General features: G+C 42.3%; 1 protein-coding gene across 1 annotated transcript in view; it reads right to left on the bottom strand.

The window, feature by feature from the left end:
• SMCHD1 (structural maintenance of chromosomes flexible hinge domain containing 1) overlaps positions 1 to 20,244 on the bottom strand; it is a gene marked incomplete at its 5' end in the record, with an annotated part of 180,781 nt that overhangs the window by 93,751 nt on the left and 66,786 nt on the right. Inside the window, 10 exons of the mRNA XM_038747255.1 lie at positions 1,325 to 1,469; positions 8,529 to 8,648; positions 8,731 to 8,808; positions 10,039 to 10,152; positions 10,315 to 10,397; positions 13,080 to 13,186; positions 15,199 to 15,312; positions 17,227 to 17,424; positions 18,738 to 18,921; positions 19,011 to 19,131. Of these exons, the coding sequence (XP_038603183.1) occupies positions 1,325 to 1,469; positions 8,529 to 8,648; positions 8,731 to 8,808; positions 10,039 to 10,152; positions 10,315 to 10,397; positions 13,080 to 13,186; positions 15,199 to 15,312; positions 17,227 to 17,424; positions 18,738 to 18,921; positions 19,011 to 19,131 (1,264 nt within the window). The remainder of the gene's footprint in view (positions 1 to 1,324; positions 1,470 to 8,528; positions 8,649 to 8,730; positions 8,809 to 10,038; positions 10,153 to 10,314; positions 10,398 to 13,079; positions 13,187 to 15,198; positions 15,313 to 17,226; positions 17,425 to 18,737; positions 18,922 to 19,010; positions 19,132 to 20,244) is intronic.

The raw sequence follows: 20,244 nt of genomic DNA, 5'->3' as shown, positions 1-20,244 counted from the left end.
CGGTTACCTCATCTGTCAAACGGCGATTGAGACTGCGAGCCCTGCGTGGGACAGGGACTGTGTCCAACCCAATTTGCTTGTATCCACCCCAGTGCTTGGTACACTGTTTGGTACATAATAAGCGCTTAAATACCATTATTATTATTATTCACAATTAATGCCAATATGCAAACAACTGGGTGGAAAGTTCATAAAGTACTTGACCCTTGCCACTGGCTCAAAGCATGTACACCAGCTACGGTGACTAAATCAATCATACTTGAGCGCTTATTGTGTGCAGAGCACTGTACTAAGTGCTTGGGAGAGTATAACAGAGTTGGTAGACATGCTGCCTGCCTCTCCACAAGCTAATTACAGTCTAGTCCTTCCCACTGCCTCCCACTTATCTTGGGTCATCTGAAGCCCCCAAAACTTTGAAAATTGGGCCTACCTGCTGCTATATTATGGATTTGAGAAAGATCACTTAGAGGCCTTAAATTTCAGAAGCGTTCTGTAGTGCAGAACCATTTATCACCGAGACGTATTTCTCAAACAAAGGAATGGAAAGAGAACGATAGATTGGCAAAGTCCCATTATAACACAGTTGGTTAACTGTGCCTATTCTAACATACTGCAGGTAAGTACAAATCCCTCGAATTATGCTTTATTTAGAAGTCAACCATCTGGGTTCTGGTTTGTGCCAGAGCACAAAGTATACAGTCCTTCAGTTCAGTTTCACTAGGATGGCCTTTCTCGAACGCGGCCATGAACTTTGCTGAAAAGATGACGAACACTTCTGAAATTTAAGGCCTCTAAGTGATCTTTCTCATATCCATAATATAGCAGCAGGTAGGCCCAATTTTCAAAGTTTTGGGGGCTTCAGCTGAAAAACCCGGGATTGAAGCAGGTTAGGCCTGCAAGTTGGGAAAGGGTGCTTGGCTCTAGGTTTTGACTGAATAGTGAACTCCAGGTAGGTTCAGATCTCACTCCAGGGTCAGAAACGAGACCCAATTTCACATAGTGCACTGAAGCCCCAGTAATTTGCTTTCTGATTAGAGTAAGAGGCTCTGCTGCGACTTTATTTTCTGATCTTGGAGTCAGAAATGGAATTCGAACACCTCCATATCCTCAGACTTCAATATTTTAATGTGGTAGAGTAGCTATAATGCGAGGAGTGTCTCTCTCTCTCCCCGTCTCTCCTTCCAAAACTTGTCATAGTGACATCTTCTGTTATATCAAAATCTTAAACCTTGCATGTTAATACATAAAACCTAACATAAGGCAACATACTCAATGACAAGGTAGTAAATGTATGCTGATGTTGGAGACAACAATTTTTAATTACCTTGCTTCAAGAATTGGCTTGATTTCAGTCATCAGCTGAGTCGTATGACCAAATTCATCCTGCAAGTCCAAAGGAATGTTGAATGGCACTCCAACACGAAATGGAGGATCCAGAAGACCCACAGAAAATTTTTCTGGTTTCCCCTCTTTAAAAGAAAAACAATGTTGATTGTGCACTTTAAAAAAATAAAACATAGATGAAAATATTTTGATTACAGCCCTATCAAAACTAGAATTGATTTGATGTTGTGGAATCTCTTTATCTGGAATGAAGGATAAACACTTCTGAGAATGAGTTTGGGTGAAGTCCTCTCTACAAAGAAGGGAATGAAATCTGATGATTGTCCAAGTTACTTTTAACCTCTCAATTCCAGACCGACATCTATATGATGATGATGGTATTTATTAAGCGCTTACTATGTGCAAACCACTGTTCTAAGCGCTGGGAAGGTTACAAGGTGATCAGATTGTCCCACGGGGGTCTCACAGTCTTAATCCCCATTTTACAGATGAGGGAACTGAGGCTCAGAGAAGTGAAGTGACTTGCCCAAAGTCACCCAGCTGACAGTTGGCGGAGCCGGGATTTGAACCCGTGACCTCTGACTCCAAAGCCCGGGCTCTTTCCACTGAGCCACGCTGCTTCTGGTACACGCTGCACGCTGCATATGCCTGGTACAATTGTGTTTTGGCCAAGTACAAAGTTGCAACTTTTAAATTTCATGGACCGCAACTCCACCTTGATGAGCAGGATGAATTTCTAAGAATTTCCATTTAAAACAAAATTGAATTGCGGCCATGGCATGAATGGATTTAAAAAGCATGTCACACACAGGGTCTGATTCCATTCGATTCACTTCAGTCGTATTTACTGAGTGCTTACTGTACGCAAAGCACTGTATAAATTGCTTGGGAAAGTACAATATTACAACAAACAGACACAATCCCTGCCCACAACGAGCTCACAGTCTAGAGGGTGAGACCGACATTAATAGGAATAAATAAATAGATGACAGGTATATCCGTATGTGCTTTGGGGCTAGGGAGGATAATAATGATGGAGGGGGAGACCGACATTAATAGGAATAAATAAATAAATGACAGGTATATCCGTATGTGCTTTGGGGCTAGGGAGGATAATAATGATGGAGGGGGAGACCGACATTAATAGGAATAAATAAATGACAGGTATATCCGTATGTGCTCTGGGGCTAGGGAGGATAATAATGATGGCATTTGTTAAGCGCTTACTATGTGCAAAGTGCTGTTCTAAGCGCTGAATGAATGAATGAAGGGAGCAAGTCAGGGTGATGCAGAAAGGAGGAAAGGAGTGGGAGAAGAGGAAGGCTTCTTGAAGGAGAGAGACCTTCAATAAGGCTATGAAGTGGACGAGAGCAGTCATCTGTCTGATACGCAGAAGCCATAAGGATCTGATCCCTATTCACCATCTCCTATCTGCCCCTCCCCTCTGCGTCGACTATGAACTTGGCTGCGGATTCCTTAAGCACCCTGATACTCACCCCCAGCCCCACAGCACTTCGGAATATCTTCTTATACTCTACTATTTTCTCCTATCCTTAATTCATTTTAATGGGTCTCCCCCTGTAGAGTGTTAAACTCCTTTTGGGTGGGAATCACATCTACCAACTCTGGTATTGTACTCTCCCAAGCCCTTAGTACAGGGCTCTGCACAGAGAAATCGCTCACTAAATACCATTAATTGACCGATCACAATCACCCCTTCCAAAAAAAATAAAAATAGAGGTTATATCAGAGGTTCTCCCAGTTACCCGGAGCACTCAGTAGGGATCAAAGATAGATAACAGCCATTGTCCTTTTTATTCCCCATTTAGTCTTCTCTGCTGCTCCCCCATAAACCCAATCATTAAAAATAATAATAATAATAATAATAATGACATTTATTAAGCGCTTACTACTTAGACTGTGAGCCCACTGTTGGGTAGGGACTGTCTCTATATGTTGCCAGCTTGTACTTCCCAAGCGCTTAGTACAGTGCTCTGCATACAGTAAGCGCTCAATAAATACGATTGATTGCAAAGCACTGTTCTAAGTGCTGGAGAGGTTACAAGATGATCAGGTTGTCCCTCGAGGGGGCTCACAGTCTTCATGCCCATTTTACAGATGAGGTAACTGAGGTAATAGGGCCTATTGAGCTCCTCTGGGCCAACCCTTGTACTAAGGGCTTGGGAGATTTGAGAGAGAATTCTAGGATCCCTGCCCCTCGTGTACCTTATAATAATGATAATTATAATAATAGTGATATTTGTTACGCACTTACAAGGTGCCAGGCACTGTACTAAGTGCTGGGGTGCATACAAGCAAATTGGCTTGGACTCGGTCCCTGCCCCACATGGGGCTGACAGCCTCGACCTCCATTTTACAGATGAAATAACTGAGGCCCAGAGAAGCTGAGTGACTTGCCCAAGGTCACCCTGCACACAAGTGGGTTCAAGTGGCTTTGGAGTCAGAGGTCACGGGTTCAAATCCCAGCTCCGCCAATTGTCAGCTGTGTGACTTTGGGCAAGTTACAACTTGTCTGTGCCTTAGTTCCCTCATCTGTAAAATGGGGATTAAGACTGTGAGCCCCACATGGGACAACCTGATCACCCTGTAACCTCCCCAGCGCTTAGAACAGTGCTTTGCACATAGTAACCGCTTAATAAATGCCATTATTATTATCTCTTGAAGCAGCATGACTCAGTGGAAAGAGCGCGGGATTGGGAGTCAGAGGTCATGGATTCGAATCCCGGCTCAGCCACTTGTCAGCTGTGTGACCTTCAGCAAGCCGCTTACCTTCTCTGTGCCTCAGTGACCTCATCTGTAAAATGGGGATTAAGACTTTGAACCCCACGAGGGACAACCGGATCACCTTGTATTCCCCCCAGCGCTTAGAACAGTGCTTTGCGCACAGTAAGCACTTAACAAATACCAACATTATTAAGTGGCGGCGGTGGGACTAGAACTCAGGACCACCTGACTTCCGGTCCCAGGCTCTATCCACTGCGCCATGCTGATTCTACCTTATAATCTAGCGGGGGAGACTGATAAAAAATAATTACTGAAAAAAATAACAGAAAACAGGGATGTAGACAAGTAAGTGTTCCAATATTACAATAGGCAAATCTAAGTACAGAGGTGCTACAGTGTAAATGCCTAGGTGCCAAGGTGGCACAGAATGACGAAGAGGGGGTTGGGAGAGTATGACCATATGGTACTCTCCCATGTGGTAGTAATAATAATAATAATAATAATGGCATTTATTAAGCGCTTACTATGTGCAAAGCACTGTTCTAAGCGCTGGAGAGATTACCGGGTGATCAGGTTGTCCCACGGTGGGCTCACGGTTTTAATCCCCATTTTACAGATAAGGTAACAGGCAGAGAGAAGAGAAGTGACTTGCCCCAAGTCACACAACTGACAATTAGAGAAGCAGCGTGGCTCAGTGGAAAGAGCCCGGGCTTTGGAGTCAGAGGTCATGGGCTCAAATCCCGGCTCCGCCACTTGTCAGCTGTGTGACTTTGGGCAAGTCACTTCACTTCTCTGGGCCTCAGTTTACCTCATCTGTAAAACGGGGATTAAGACTGCGAGCCCCATGCAGGACAACCTATTCCTAATTATCTCCGTTACTTGCCTATAAGAATATATACAGAGATAGTTTTAAATACCATTTTTATATTAGAATTTGGTCATTTCAACACTTTATCAGTGGAAAGAGCCCGGGCTTCGGAGTAAGAGGTCATGGGTTCGATTCCCGGCTCCGCCACTTGTCAGCTGTGTGACTTTGGGCAAGTCACTTCACTTCTCTGGGCCTCAGTTTACCTCATCTGTAAAATGGGGATTAAGACTGTGAGCCCCCCGTGGGACAACCTGATCACCTTGTAACCTCCCCAGCGCTTAGAACAGTGCTTTGCACATAGTAAGCGCTTAATAAATGCCATTAAAAAAAATTGGCAGAGCCAGGATTTGAATCCTTGACTTCTGACTCTAAAGCCCGTGCTCTTGCCACTGAGCCACGCTGCTTCTCTAATAAATCATCATCATCAATCGTATTTATTGAGCGCTTACTGTGTGCACAGCACTGTACTAAGCGCTTGGGAAGTACAAATTGGCAACATATAGGGACAGTCCCTACCCAACAGTGGGCTCACAGTCTAAAATGGGGAGACAAAACCAAACATACTGACAAAATAAAATAAATAGAATAGATATGCACAAGTAAAATAAATAAATAAATATGATTGAATGAATAGATGAAAGAAAAGTTCATTGGGACAGGATTTCTGCAGGTGGGCTCTCTTAGAAATGGAGAAAGGTGTGGTCAGGCAAGTTGGAAGCGGGAAGGGGAGAGAGCTCCAGGCATGAAGAAGGGTTTGAGCAAGGGGTCAGAGGCAAGAGAGAGGGGAGAAAGAGGCACAGTGAGAAGGTGAGAGAGCTTGAGAGAAACAAAAAATGCAAGTGCAGACAAAGTGAGAGAAGGGAATGCACAAATAAGAGGAAGTGGGCATCTTAAAACTGATTGTCAATTGTTTTGGTTTGACGAGGAGATAAATAAATGGGTAACGGCCAGGGTTTTTGGAGGTATGGGAACACGAGGGAAAATGAAGTTTCAGAAAACTGGGGGAGAAGTGAGAGAAGGGAACAGATAAGAGGAAGTGGGCATCAAGGCCACCAGCCAGTTGTTTCGGCCTGATGGGGAGAGAAATGGGTAACCCCTGGGGGGTTTTCAAGTCGTGGGAAGATGTGGGGAAAACTGATCCAGGCAGCAGCGTGAAATATGGGCTGGATAGTGGAGAAGCTGGAGGATGAAAGACATATAAGGAGGCGGATACGGTAGCCAAGCCAGGATACTGTGAGTGACTTGACAAGGGCGGCGGCCATTGAGATGGAAAGGAAAAGGCGATTCCAGAAAATGCTTTTGGAGAAAAAACCCATTGGATAAAGCTGCATATTAAATGTGGCCCTCAAAGACAGAAAGGAGTCAAAGATAATGCCAAGGTCACAGGTTTCAGAGATAGTGGGGGGTGGGAGTGTTGTTCACTGTGACAACAAAGTCTGGCGGAGGAAAGAATTTGGAAGAGAAGATAAAAGAGTCCTGTCAAACATATTGGTTTGAAGTTCCAGTAGAACATTGCTGCAGATATACGAGAGGTCGGGGGATAGATTTGGGAGTGGTCTGCCTAGAGGTGGTGGCCAAAGCCATGGGAGAGGATGAGTTTCCCCAAGAGAGAAGCGCAATCTGAGGAGAAATAGAAACCGTACTAGAAGTCTGAAGGACACCCAGTTAGAGGAAGAAGCAGTTCAAAAGACTGAGAAGTGGCCAAGAGATTAAGGGAAATGAGAGAACTGATTCAATAAAACCAAGATTAGATTCGTTTAGTTGCTAATCTCCAATCTCTAATCTAATCTCTTTCAAAAGAGAGTATAGCCCAGTGTCAAAGGCAACCAAGAGGTCAAGGAGCATTAGGATGGAAAGGAGTTCATATGACGCCTTTCAATCTATGACCTCTGGACATTTGATTCTCCTCCCACCCAACTCCACAGCATTTAGGTACATATCTTTAAATTCTATATATCAGTGTGGCTCAGTGGAAAGAGCAAGGGCTTTGAAATAGAAGGTCATGGGTTCAAATCCCAGCTCTGCCAATTGCCAGCTGTGTGACTCTGGTCAAGTCACTTAACTTCTCTGTGCCTCAGTTACCTTATCTGGAAAATGGGATTAAGACTGTGAGCCCCATGTGGGACAACCTGATCACCTGACAACCTCCCCAGCGCACAGAACAGTGCTTTGCACATAGTAAGCGCTTAATAAATGCCATTATTATTATTATTTATTCATACTAAGGCCTGTCTCCTCCTCTAGACTGTCAGCTCATTATGGGCAGGGAGGTATCTGCTAAATCCATGATATTGTACTCTCCCAAGTGCTTAGTACAGTGCTCTGCACACGATCAGTGCTCAATAAATATGACTGACTGATAAGACTTGGCAAGGAGGAGGACACAGTGATACTGGAGAGTACAGTCTCACTGGAATGAAGGAAACAGAAATCAGGGTGTAAAGGGTTGAGAAGGGAATTGGAGAAGAGGAAGAAGAGACAGCAAATAATTACACCCCGTTCAAGGAGTTGGGATTGGAAAGAGGATGATGGAAGGATTACTGAATGGTGCAATGGGTTGGAGGGAAGGTTTGGGTTTTTTTTGTTTCAGAATAGGGAGATGCAGCAGGCATGAAGTCAGAGAGGAAACAGCCATCGATAGGTGAGTAGTTGAAGACGGTGGTTGGGAGGAAGAGTAGCAGCAAGTGTTTTTAGAATATGAGAGGAGACAAAATCACAGGTAGAGGGTAGATTTTGAAAGCAGGCAAATCTTCTCCCTAGAGATGGCTGGGAAGGAAGAAAAAATGGATGAGGGAGTGGGTGGCAGATGCGAAGATAAGCTTTGTGAAGCTCACCTGAGTTTAATTTTGTGAACCAAATAGCTGGTTCGCTAGAGAGAGGAGAGGTGGGGGTTACAGGAGGGAGTCAAAGCGGCATGGAGTCAGCCATAAAACTGCCAAGTACCAAATTATTCTGTGCCCTGGGTCCTCAGCCTACCTACACTATCAATCAATGGTATTTATTGAGCGCTTCCTATGTGCAGAGCACTGTACTAAGCATTTGGGAGCGTACAACAGAATTAGCAGGCATATTCCCCGTCCATACTGCACATGCGCTACGACAACGCAAGAGCAAACAAGCGCCGTACTGGAAGCGTCACAGAGATAGGCTGAGCTTACGTTTGATGTCATGAAATATTTGCAAAGCCTCAACATAAGCATTTTGAACTCACATTAGAATCAATCAATCAATCAATCATATTTATTGAGCGCTTACTGTGTGCAGAGCACTGTACTAAGTGCTTGGGAAGTACAAGTCGGCAACACATAGAGACAGTCCCTACCCAACAGCCGGGCTCACAGTCTAGAAAATTAAGACATTTTATGGTCTGGTATCTCATTTTTAAACTTCTGGCTGATCAGGCACTGGATGACTAGGATGCCTAGTCTAGAAAACAGTCTAGATGACAGTCTAGATGGCAGTCTAGAAAATTAAGACATTTTATGGTATGGTATCTCATTTTTAAATTTCTGGCTGATCATGCACCGGATGACTAGGATGCCCCACCTGCCCAGTGCTGTATTCCACTTACCTTTGACAGAAAATTTTAATGTTTTAGAGGGCAGCGGCCTTCCTGCGTAAGTGTCTGCATTACTTTCATTCAATACCACTTGCAATTTTAATGTGTAGTTCCCCAGTTTTTGAATGTTTTCTATAAGCAAGTAAAAAAAAAAAAATTAGTAAGAAATCATCAAAGCATTACTACTTTAAAAAACACCTGATAAAATACGTACCCATTTTTTTAAACCAGTAAGGCCATTTACCCCCATGCTGACTGATATGTGAAATGATTTCTTTATTCCCACTCGGCGCTAAATTACAGAAGAGAGGAGACAATTAGACAGTTGGTCGTTCAATCTGAAAACCCAAAATTCCAAGAGCTCTGATTGATCTTTTGATCAATTAATCAATCGTATTTATTGAGCGCTTACTGTGTGCACAGCACTGTACTAAGCGCTTGATCACTATTTTAACTCTTCAAAACAGGATTAAAAGTTACAACATTTCTGACCTCATCATCATCAGCAATGAAGTAGTTATTCTTTTCATCGGCATTTCCCAAATAACAGACTATTCCTGTTTTATTAAATTTTACACAGTTGGGTCATTTAAATCGAGAAGTGCTCCAGAAAAAATTATATATTTTTTTCTATCAAGACTTTCCATAAAAACTGTGACCTCTAAATTTAGAATGTTATGATTATGGTTTCTATAGTGCCTTAAGAATTCAGAGCCTTTTCACCTATGTTTCTTTTTTTTTTTAATAATACCCTCTGAGTAGGGAAGAATGTATTCCCATTTGAAACACTATCCCTTTCCACAAAGCCCAGTAAACAGAAGGAAAAGCTCCTTTAAGGATTTAGAGATGCTTAACTGTGAGGTGAGCTCCACCCAATGCCTGAATACAGCAAGTGATGCCCTTCTCAAGCAGAAACAACCACAGATGGGAGGAAGAGGGGAAGAATAAAATGGGGAGGACCCAGGCAAAGAGGTAAAAAAGCCGGAGAGAAATTAAGGAAAGGCTAGGCTAAAGAGTAGAAGAGAATGAATTACGGAAAGCAGAGGGCAAAGACACAAAATGTGAAGAAAAGAAGGAAGGAAAAGTTGCAAAGCCGGGGGGGGGGGGGGGGGGGGGGGGAGAAGAATCATTCAATCAAATCAGTGGTATTTATAAAAACACTGCACTAAGCACTTGGAAAAGTACAATACAAAAGAATTGGTAGACATGTTCCCTGCCCTCAAAGAGTTCACAGTCTAGAGGAATAACGGAGAACAGGTATGGCAATTTTTTTTAAAATGCATGCACTGTTTAAATGATTATTAAAGGACCCACATGAACTATTCTGGGTGCATAAGAACAGCTAAAAAGGGACTTTTTTCCTATAGCTCAGGAAGTGGGAATAGGGATACTATGGACATCTACATTTTTCAGATCCTTAGGGGCGAATATAATACGTTTCTTAAGCCGAAACAACTTGAAACCCACCCCCTCAAACTTTGAAAAGAAAAGCCTGTTAAAATGTTCAAATCCGCACACTTACAATGCAAAATGACCTTGAGCTCAACCAAAAGTTTCTTTGAGCCGCCGTGACTTGTACCAGGGAGCTTTTGCATGGCTTCCCCTTTCTTATTCAGTATTTCAATTCTTAAAGCACCTGTATTTTTACACGTTTGAAAGGACAGAGAAAGAAAAAGGGGTTTAGGCATCTTGGGACTTTCAAATAGGTAATCAAACTCAAAATTATAGACACAACATGCATAACGCGCCCACACCAGGGTGGGCAAAACTTTGAAGAATTTTCATTTTAATATCATACCGATTGGAGTCCCTGCGGGCTTGACTTCATTTGGTAATAATTCATCTCCTTCAGGCCAGGTTACTGACAGTCGATCGGGAAGCCTAGTACACACATTCACATTTATTATTGAATCACAGTTCCTATTTCACCTGTTTAACACATATTATTATTATCTCAATGCAATGGCCTGCGGCGATATGTCTGAATTAATTTCCCTCTTATAAATGTCTGTGCTCCCCAAGACCTAGCAGAAGCCTGAGAGTCAGAAGGTGATGGGTTCTAATCCCGGCTCCACCACTTGTAATAATGATAATAATAATAATAATGGCATTTGTTAAGCGCTTACTACGTGCAAAGCACTGTTCTAAGCACTGGGGGGGGGATACAAGGTGATCAGGTTGTCCCACGTGGGGCTCACAGTCTTAATCCCCATTTTACAGATGAGGTAACTGAGGCACAGAGAAGTTAAGTGATTTGCCCAAGGTCACACAGCAGACATGTGGCGGAGCTGGGATTCGAACCCATGACCTCTGACTCCAAAGCCCACCCTCTTTCCACTGAGCCACGCACCTTGGGCAAGTCACTTCACTTATCTGTGCCTCGGTCCCCTCATCTGGAAAATGGCGATTGAGAATGAGAGCCCCACATGGGGCAAGGACTGGGTCCAACCCGATTTGCTTGCATCCACCCCAGTACTTAGTAAATGCCTGGCACATAGTAATAATAATGATGGCATTTGTTAAGCGCTTAATATGTGAAAAGCACTGTTCTAAGCGCTGGGGGGGATACAAGGTGATCAGGTTGTCCCGCTTGGGGCTCACAGTCATCATCCCCATTTTCCAGATGAGGTAACTGAGGTCCAGAGAAGTTAAGTGACTTGCCCAAGGTCACACAGCAGACATGTGACGAAGCAGGGATTCGAACCCATGACCTCTGACTCCAAAGCCCGGGCTCTTTCCACTGAGCCACGCTGAATAAGCACTTAACAGAGACCACAAGTTCCCTTCTAGACTGTGAACCCGCTGTTAGGTAGGGATTGTCTCTATCTGTTGCCAAACTGTACTTTCCAAGTGCTTAGTACAGTGCTCTGCACACAGTAGGTGCTCAGTAAATACGACTGAATTAATGAATGAATGAACCTAGATCGGAACAGGGAACCAGGTCTGAATTCCCTTATTTTGTATTTACACTAGTGCTTAGTACGGAAGCAGCGTGGCTCAGTGGAAAGAGCCCGGGCTTTGGAGTCAGAGGTCCTGGGTTCAAATCCCAGCTCTGCCAATTGTCAGCTGTGTGACTTTGGGCAAGTCACTTCACTTCTCTGTGCCTGAGTTACCTCATCTGTAAAATGGGGATTTAGACTGTGGGCCCCCCCGTGGGACAACCTGATCACCCTGTGACCTCCCCAGTGCTTAGAAAACTGCTTTGCACACAGAAAGCGCTTAATAAATGCCATTATTATTATTATTATTACTTGGCACAGCACTAGTGCTCAAAAAATACCATTTCTACTGTTATTACATGGTAGTAATTGTATTTATGAAGCACTTTCGTGTTCAGTACTGTAGTGAGCCCTGGGAAAGAATACACAGGTGAGAATCAGACACAGTTCCTGGCCTTGAGGGGGCTCACAACAACAACAGCAACAATATAATAATATTAATAAACAACAACTGTTTATTTGTTAAGCGCTTATTATATGCCAGGCACTGTACTAAACTCTGGGGTAGATACAAGTAAATCGGGTTGGACACAATCCTAGTCCCAGGTGGGGCTCACAGTCTCCATTCCCTTTTTCCAGATGAGAGAACTGAGGCACAGAGAAGTGCAGTGACTTGCCCTGGGTCACACAGCAGACAAGTGGCGGAGCCAGGATTAGAACCCATGACCTTCTGACTCCCAGGCTCTAGCCACTAATGCCGCTTCTTGAGGGGAGGAGGAGAGGGAGAGAGGGGACTGGTTATAGACACATGAATAATGATGAAACAAAATGGTATAAAGATTGCCTAAAGACAAAAACAAACACACAAAATGTAATTTTAAAAAATCAGTAGGGTACTGTGGCTGATGAAGCAGGATTTCAGGCTCCTCAGGACTCAAGTCCAACCGTCACAATCCCGACCATGAGCCACTAAAATATCAATCTGATAAAACTAAACCTAGATCCATTCTTTATCCATTTTGAACTGAACTGAACTGTAACTTTCCACCCTACAATTATCTCTGAAGTCACCACACTGGTTCATACGCCAATGCGATAACTCAAACGAGGTCAAAACAATCGCCAAAATGAGGTAAAAAAAATGCTTTCTGTGGAGGAGTATTTCTTAGCTAGTCCATTTAAGCTAGACCCTTATTCGCAAAGCATAACAATGTTGCTTCCTGGCATCTTATCATGGCTTATTTTCAATGAAAGAATTTCCAGGTCTAATAATCTTCGAGACTGTGAGCCCGTTATTGGATAGGGATTGTCTCTATTTGTTGCCGAATTGTACTTTCCAAGCGTTCTGCCCACAGTAAATGCTCAATAAATATGACTGAATTGAATTAACATGAACGAAGAAAAATATGTTTCAGATTTGGCAATGTTGATACAGATAAAGTGACATACTCGGACTCACACCGTTAACTGATAGACAATCTAGAAGTAGGCTCTGAGCGGCTTTCAAATATGACAGGAGAGACATCATTCTGCTCTGGTAATGAGCGATTTTTAACTGATCCTTTGAACACGCACCTAAGGCTTTCAGAAGACAGCTACCCCATTGCTCTGACATAGTTCTTACCTTGCCATTTCATCCTCTACATATTTTTTAACAGCTTTTTCAGCCACCGATCTGTCCAGCTTTGTGATTGGGACGGTTTTTGTTTCATCGTACAGCGCCTGAGGTTCCTGAACAAATCAAATCCAACACACGTTACAACGTGCAAAGAATTCATAGAAAATAATAAAACCTAATTAAGAGGGAGTCTGAACTTTTAATTTTTTTCCACGTAGAGAGTACTGATATATTCTACAATATTTCTAACTTGCTTCTGAGTCCGGGAAACTTTCGTTGTTTATCCCATTTTTGGCTCAGAACAGTAAAACTGTACAATGACTACAAAATAAGTAAACTCAAAACATTTCAATGGGGAACATGGAGATGAGTGTAAATAACAGACTCGTCCCTCTGCCTCCCACCATCTAAAAGTGGGAGCCCCGCAAGCCTCAATATCTGGCTGCCTTCTAATGTCCATCTACACCCACTCCCTCGGAGAATTTATCTGCTCCTACCCCTTCGACTACCATCTCAACCCGTAAGAGTCCCAAACCTACATCTCTAGCCCTCTCCATCACTGTACTCTCACATTTCCTCCTGTCTTTAGGACTCTATTTGGATGTCTCGCCAACACTTCAAACTTCACGTGTCCAAAACAACTCCTGATCTTCCCACCCAAACCTTATCCTCCTCAGATCTTCCCCATCATTGTAGACAACACCACTAACCTCCCTGTCTCACAAGCCCATAACTTTGGTATTGTCTGCAACTTATCTTTCATTTCATGGAATGCCCTCCCTCTGCCCATCCGCCAAGCTAGCTCTCTTCCTCCCTTCAAGGCCCTACTGAGAGCTCACCTCCTCCAGGAGGCCTTCCCAGACTGAGCCCCTTCCTTCCTCTCCCCCTCGTCCCCCTCTCCATCCCCCCCATCATACCTCCTTCCCTTCCCCACAGCACCTGTATATATGTATATGTTTGTACATATTTATTACTCTATTTATTTTACTTGTACATATCTATTCTATTTATTTTATTTTGTTAGTATGTTTGGTTTTGTTCTCTGTCTCCCCCTTTTAGACTGTGAGCCCACTGTTGGGTAGGGACTGTCTCTATATGTTGCCAATTTGTACTTCCCAAGCGCTTAGTACAGTGCTCTGCACATAGTAAGCGCTCAATAAATACGATTGATGATGATCATCCCTACTGCTACTAAAGGCTGACCCAAGAACTTATCCTATGTTACCCTGACCATGCTTCTGCCTCTCTGACAAAATCACAGCCTCCTGACGCTCCCCAGGATCAATTTTCTGAAAAACCACTTAGCCCACATCTCTCCACTTCTCCAAATCCTCCAGTGGTTGCCCATCCACCCCCGCATCAAAGAGAAACTCCTTCCTTTCTGCTTTAAAGCGCTCAATTTGCCCCTATTTAACCACATTGACTTCCTACAACCCAGCACGCTCATTTCGTTCATCTAATGCCAACCTACTCACTGTACCTCCATCTCACCTATCTTGCCGCCGAACTCTTGCCCACATCCTGCCTCTGGACTAGAATTCCCTTCCCCTTCATCTCCGACAGCGATCCCTCTTCCCCACCTTCAAAGTCTTATTAAAATTCCATCTCCTCCTCGAGGCTTTCCCCCCTAGGCCTCATTTCCCCTATTCCCTCTCCATTCTATGTTGCCTACACACTAGGATTGGTACCCTTTATAATAACAATAATAATGATGATGGCATTTGTTAAGGGCTTACTATGTGCCAAGCACTGTTCTAAGCGCTGGATGTTCACCCCACACTCAGCCCCAAAGCACTGACATACACATCCATAATTTACATATTTATATTGATGACAGTCTACTCCTCTTCCAGGCCGTAAGCTCCTTGTGAGCAGGAAACATGTCTACCCGCTCTCCCGAGGGCTTAGTACAGTGCTCTGAGCACAGTGAGTGCTCCATGAATGCCACCAATCTTGAACTTTTTAAAATTTATCAACCAAGTAGTACAGTACAGTGCTCTGCACACAGTAAGCTCTCAATAAATCCGACTGAATGAATTTAAAAAGTGCAATTGCAATCCAAAGAATAGCTCCAGCAAAATGGTTCCTGAATTCTAAAATGATCAAATATTCCTTTCCAGCTTACCATTGCAATTTGAACTTCTCCTCCTGTAGCGTACACATCTCCATCATGATCGCCATAAAGAAAAAACTTCACTATGCTTCCATAAAATAAAGGAAGTGTCTTGGTGGTTTTCACCTACAACATTTAACAATAAAAATATTATCAATATGCACACTTAAGATTCTGCAGGCAGCGTATCAGAGAAGCAAGAAGCACTGAAGTGGCAAGCAGGAAATCTGCTCCCTAGTCCTGGAACGGAACTGCTCCGATACTCCTGACTCTGAGGGAGCCACGACTTGTCTGATGATGGGCAGGGGACATGTCTGCTAATTCTGTTCTACTTTACTCTCCCAAGCGCTTAGTACAGTGCTCCGTACAAGTACGTGCTCAGTACATTCCACTGATTGATGATGACGACTGTGTCATTTGTTAAGCAGTTAATATGTGCCCAACACTGTACTAAGCTACAGGGTAGATACAAGATTTTCAAGTCCCAAGTGGGGCTCACATTCTAAGTAGGAGGGAGAACAGGTATTGTTCCCCCTTTTAGCAAATGAGGGAACTGATGCACAGAGAAGTGAAGTGACCTGTCCAAGGTCACACCGCAGGTAAGTGGCGGTGCTGGGATTAGAATCCAGGTCTCCTGACTCCGAGGCCCATGCTCTTTCCAGTACGCCTCGTTGTCTGCCTCAATTACTACCTTTAAAAAGATATAATACCACTTACCCCAAGTAATAAGGAGTAATTAAAAAATGCTGAGCTTGGAATCCTGAGTTCCTTCGAGAAGTGTGCAACATACATGCCAAAACACTGAAAACCTTCACACAAAACACAATCGTGCCTCGTCAATAGGCCTAGCCAATATTAACTGTCAATCGCCTTCTGATCATTTTGCAGGTAGTGCTTTAAAGAACTATAAATGGTCATTTCTGTATATATGTATATATGTTTGTACATATTTATTACTCTACTTATTTATTTATTTTATTTGTACATATCTATTCTATTTATTTTGTTAGTATGTTTGGTTTTGTTCTCTGTCTCCCCCTTTTAGACTGTGAGCCCACTGTTGGGTAGGGACCGTCTCTATATGATGCCAACTTGTACTTCCCAAGCGCTTAGTACAGTGCTCTGCACACAGTAAGCGCTCAATAAATACGATTGATGATTTCATAATTAGGATTTCATCCTGAGGCATGGCATTAGTAGTCTTGAGAAGCAGCGTGGATTGAGCCCGGGCTTCGGAGTCAGAAGGACCTGGGTACTAATGCCGGCCCCACCATTTGACTGCTGTGTGACCTCGGGCAAGTTACTTCCCTTCTTTAGGCCGCAGTTCCCTCATCTGTAAAATGGGGATGAAGACTGTGAGTCCTATGTGGGACAAGGACTGTGTCCAACCTGATTAGCTTCAATCTATCCCAGTGCTTAGAACAGTGCCTGGCACATATTAAGTATTCAACTAATACCACACACACAAAAAAGACGGAGACGGCCGCAGATAAGGCAACGAGGGTGGCGGAGTCTCCCACTGGGAATGATGGAGGAGACTTGGTCCTCAAATTTTAGTAGCAGGGACCATGATCCCAGGGATAATGGTTTGCACAGTGCCATTAGGGTGACCCACAAAAGGTGGATTTGGGGGAGCGAGGGGTGGAAAGGCAGCCCCCTACAAAGAGCTGGACTCATTTATGACCCAGGTGACAGGAATAGAGTGACCTAAGTCAAACACAAACAGCTCTGTTAATGTTTTCAACAAATAGGAATGTGTTTCTAACAGACAATAACCTGGCCTGAACGAGATGAAAAAAGAGTAATGGAAAATCTGAGTGAAACAAACACTCTCCATCCCTAGAAGAAGCCATTACACACAGTCTGATGTTAAAACACAAAGAATTGTTTCATTTTACTCACTGCCTTAGAAATATATTTCGCCATTTACTTCCAACTCATTTTACTCATTTGATTTCTAGTTCCGTAAAAATTCAAGGCTGATCTCAAACGTAAGAAAACTGGATTTTAAGACGGAGGCAGGCCCCAATTTTTTCTTACCAACTGTCCGGCTTTGTATGTCTTTCCATCCCACTCTATTGCAGAGTACGTTGCCCAAGGACTTTGCATTCTTTTTGAAGACAGATCGCTACGAGTAATTATTCCTTTAAAAAGTGTAAATTTTATTTGTTTATCATACTTCTCGTGACAGTCTTTCAACCACAAGGCAAATTCTCGGTCGATTTTCATTCGCTGCTCCTGAAATGTTTTGAAATTGTCAGAGGACACTTATAAGCAGGAAGAGTGCCAGAAATGTTTTTATGCTTTTAAAAAGTGATCGTATTTCTTTTGCAATGGAATACTTTTACGTCAATACGGTAAACAGGAGAGGAGCCTGATTTCAGTTCCGAGCACATCAACAACTCTAAAACCAAAAAGTCCAAATTCCCGGCCTGCTCCCCACTTCATTTTATTCCTGAGTGATGACTTAACAATGCCCCTTCAAAATACTGAATTTAATGAAGACCACACAGTTTTTCTAGCATTATCTCAATTCTAAAACTACAGTTTTTCCAAGTAAGGGATTTTGAAATTCTCCAAAGAAATGACTGCCAGAATGCTAAATTCACAAAGTGATTTTGAGACAAGAAAAGGATCCACTGTCAACCAGACTGAAATGATCAGAACACCAATGGTACAATCCAACTACTCTTCGTAATAGCTGTAAAAGAGCTGTTGGAGAAGGGAGTTCCACATTAGTCCTTTTCAATTTTTACATGCTCAAAGTGGGAAAAACTGAAAATGCATACAAATGAAAATGAAACAAAGTTCTACGATTTTAAGGGCTGCAAATCTTAGAAGAATGTGGTTACTGTAGAATTCACATTACTTCCAATTTCAGACTAAAAGAAACTAGCATTTTAGACCTTGGTTGATAAAACAAGCATTCCTGAAATGTTCATGAGAATATACTCCAGGCTGATTATTACTTTATATAAGTGGCTAGATTTTTGATGCAAAAAGATCTACTAATTTCAAGCCATCTTTAACCAAAATGCTTAAGGGGATCGGGCATTCTTGCTTTTCTTCCATGCTTTTTTTCTTCTAGACCTAGAAACTTCATGTTTGTCATTAGTCTCCTACATCCCTGAGTCCCAAGATCAACCACCATTACTTAGCTGAGTTAATCTCAAATTTAATATATAAGGCATGGCAATAGTTTACCTAACTAATATCATAAAAAGAAAAACTAAAAGTCATCACTCTGTTCTTCAGATTAAACCCCAAGATCTAAAACAAATGATCTGTGATCTTGATGTGTTAAAATTCCTACACCACATCTAAAAGAGTGGGAAAAGTTTGTTTTTTTAAAAAAAGTATCATCTGCTTCAATAACTCACTACATATGGATCTTACCATGACTAAAATCGCCAGGACCAGGGTGTGGGCAAAAAGTAGATTGAAACGAGGCATACAGGGATAGAAAATACAAAATGGTCACTTGTGATTTTTAGAACTTAAAGTCTATTGACGCAGTCACTAAAACAAAATTCAAAATTGAAGAGCATTACCTGTCCATTAAAAACTCTTGTAAAGAGGGTGTTTTTTTCTTTCAACTTTAATTCCAGATCCATAAAAGTCAGTTTGTTTGTGCTGACTTGAAATTTGTCGTTCGTGAACAACGCCCCAGAGATTCTATTGTAGCATTCAATTGGGGCGAGCCCTCTCTTCTTCGGAGGCGCACACCAGTCAAAGCTTGAACGGAAGAGGAAACGTTTAGTAGACATCCTTTCCTGGAAACCTCTTTGAATGTGAATGATAAAAACCAAAGCAGTGACGCTTACTCTTCCACAGTTGTGTACGGTATCAATCTTCCATTCCAGAAACATTCAAAAATTGGTCTTTTCCCTCTGGCCCCTTTCTCTATTATAAAGCAATCGTCGTCGTCGTCATCATCTTTTAATTCTAGATCAAAACAGGAAAAAAAAAAACCTTGACATCTACCGACTATGAGTTTTTACTCCTACAAAATAAAAGATCATTGTAGAGTCACTATGCTGCCTTTAATAACCATGATAATAATAATAGTATTGGTTAAGTGCTTACTATATGCCAGGCACTGTGCTAAGCGCTTGGGAAGTCCAAGTTGGCAATATATAGAGGCGGTCCCTACCGAACAGTGGGCTCACAGTCTAGAAGGGGGAGACAGAGAACAAAACATATTAACAAAATAAAATAAATAGAATAGATATAAGTAAAATAAATAAATAGAGTAATAAATATGTACAAACATATCTTAGAATCAGACCCTTCAAATTACTTTAAGGAAGGGAAAGTAAAAAGCCAACTTGAGTTCATTGAAATTTCAGCTGGGCTAAGGTTACCTGCCCTCTCTAATTCCTTAGCAAGAGAGAGCAGAGGTGTATTCTGGTTCCAAGATGAACCTACGCCATCATCATAATAATTACAGTATTTGTGGAGGACTTCAAAGACAACAGAAAGGTCTTTTTCCTCACACGAATATGTGCTTTATAAGAATAAAGCCTCCAAAATAAAATGCTGACATTATTTCCTAAAATTTAGTGCCAATACAGATCAAAATAAAGAGAATGTATGATGATGCTTTGCACAAAGTGCTTAATAAATGTCATCATGATTATGATGCAGCATCTCTAAAGGTGGCATTTCTTCCCTCAAATTTATATATGTATATATGTTTGTACATATTTATTACTCTATTTATTTATTTTACTTATACATATCTATTCTATTTATTTTATTTTGTTAATATGTTTGGTTTTGTTCTCTATCTCCCCCTTCTAGACTGTGAACCCACTGTTGGGTAGGGACCGTCTGTTGCCAACTTGTACTTCCCAAGCACTTAGTACAGTGCTCTGCACAAAGTAAGTGTTCAATAAATACGATTGATTGATTGATTTACACACATTTCAATGGTGCAAACAATTTCTTAAGTTTCCAGGTGTTAATCCACTTCCCTTTTATAGTAATTCATTCATTCAGTTGTATTTATTGAGCACTCACCGTGTGCACAGCACTGTACTAAGTGCTTGGAAACGA

Source organism: Tachyglossus aculeatus, chromosome 5, assembly GCF_015852505.1.
Source record: "Tachyglossus aculeatus isolate mTacAcu1 chromosome 5, mTacAcu1.pri, whole genome shotgun sequence".
In the NCBI taxonomy this organism is placed as follows: domain Eukaryota; kingdom Metazoa; phylum Chordata; class Mammalia; order Monotremata; family Tachyglossidae; genus Tachyglossus; species Tachyglossus aculeatus.
The sequence above is the reverse complement of the archived record's forward strand: the minus strand, read 5'-3'. Positions and strand labels throughout refer to the sequence as shown.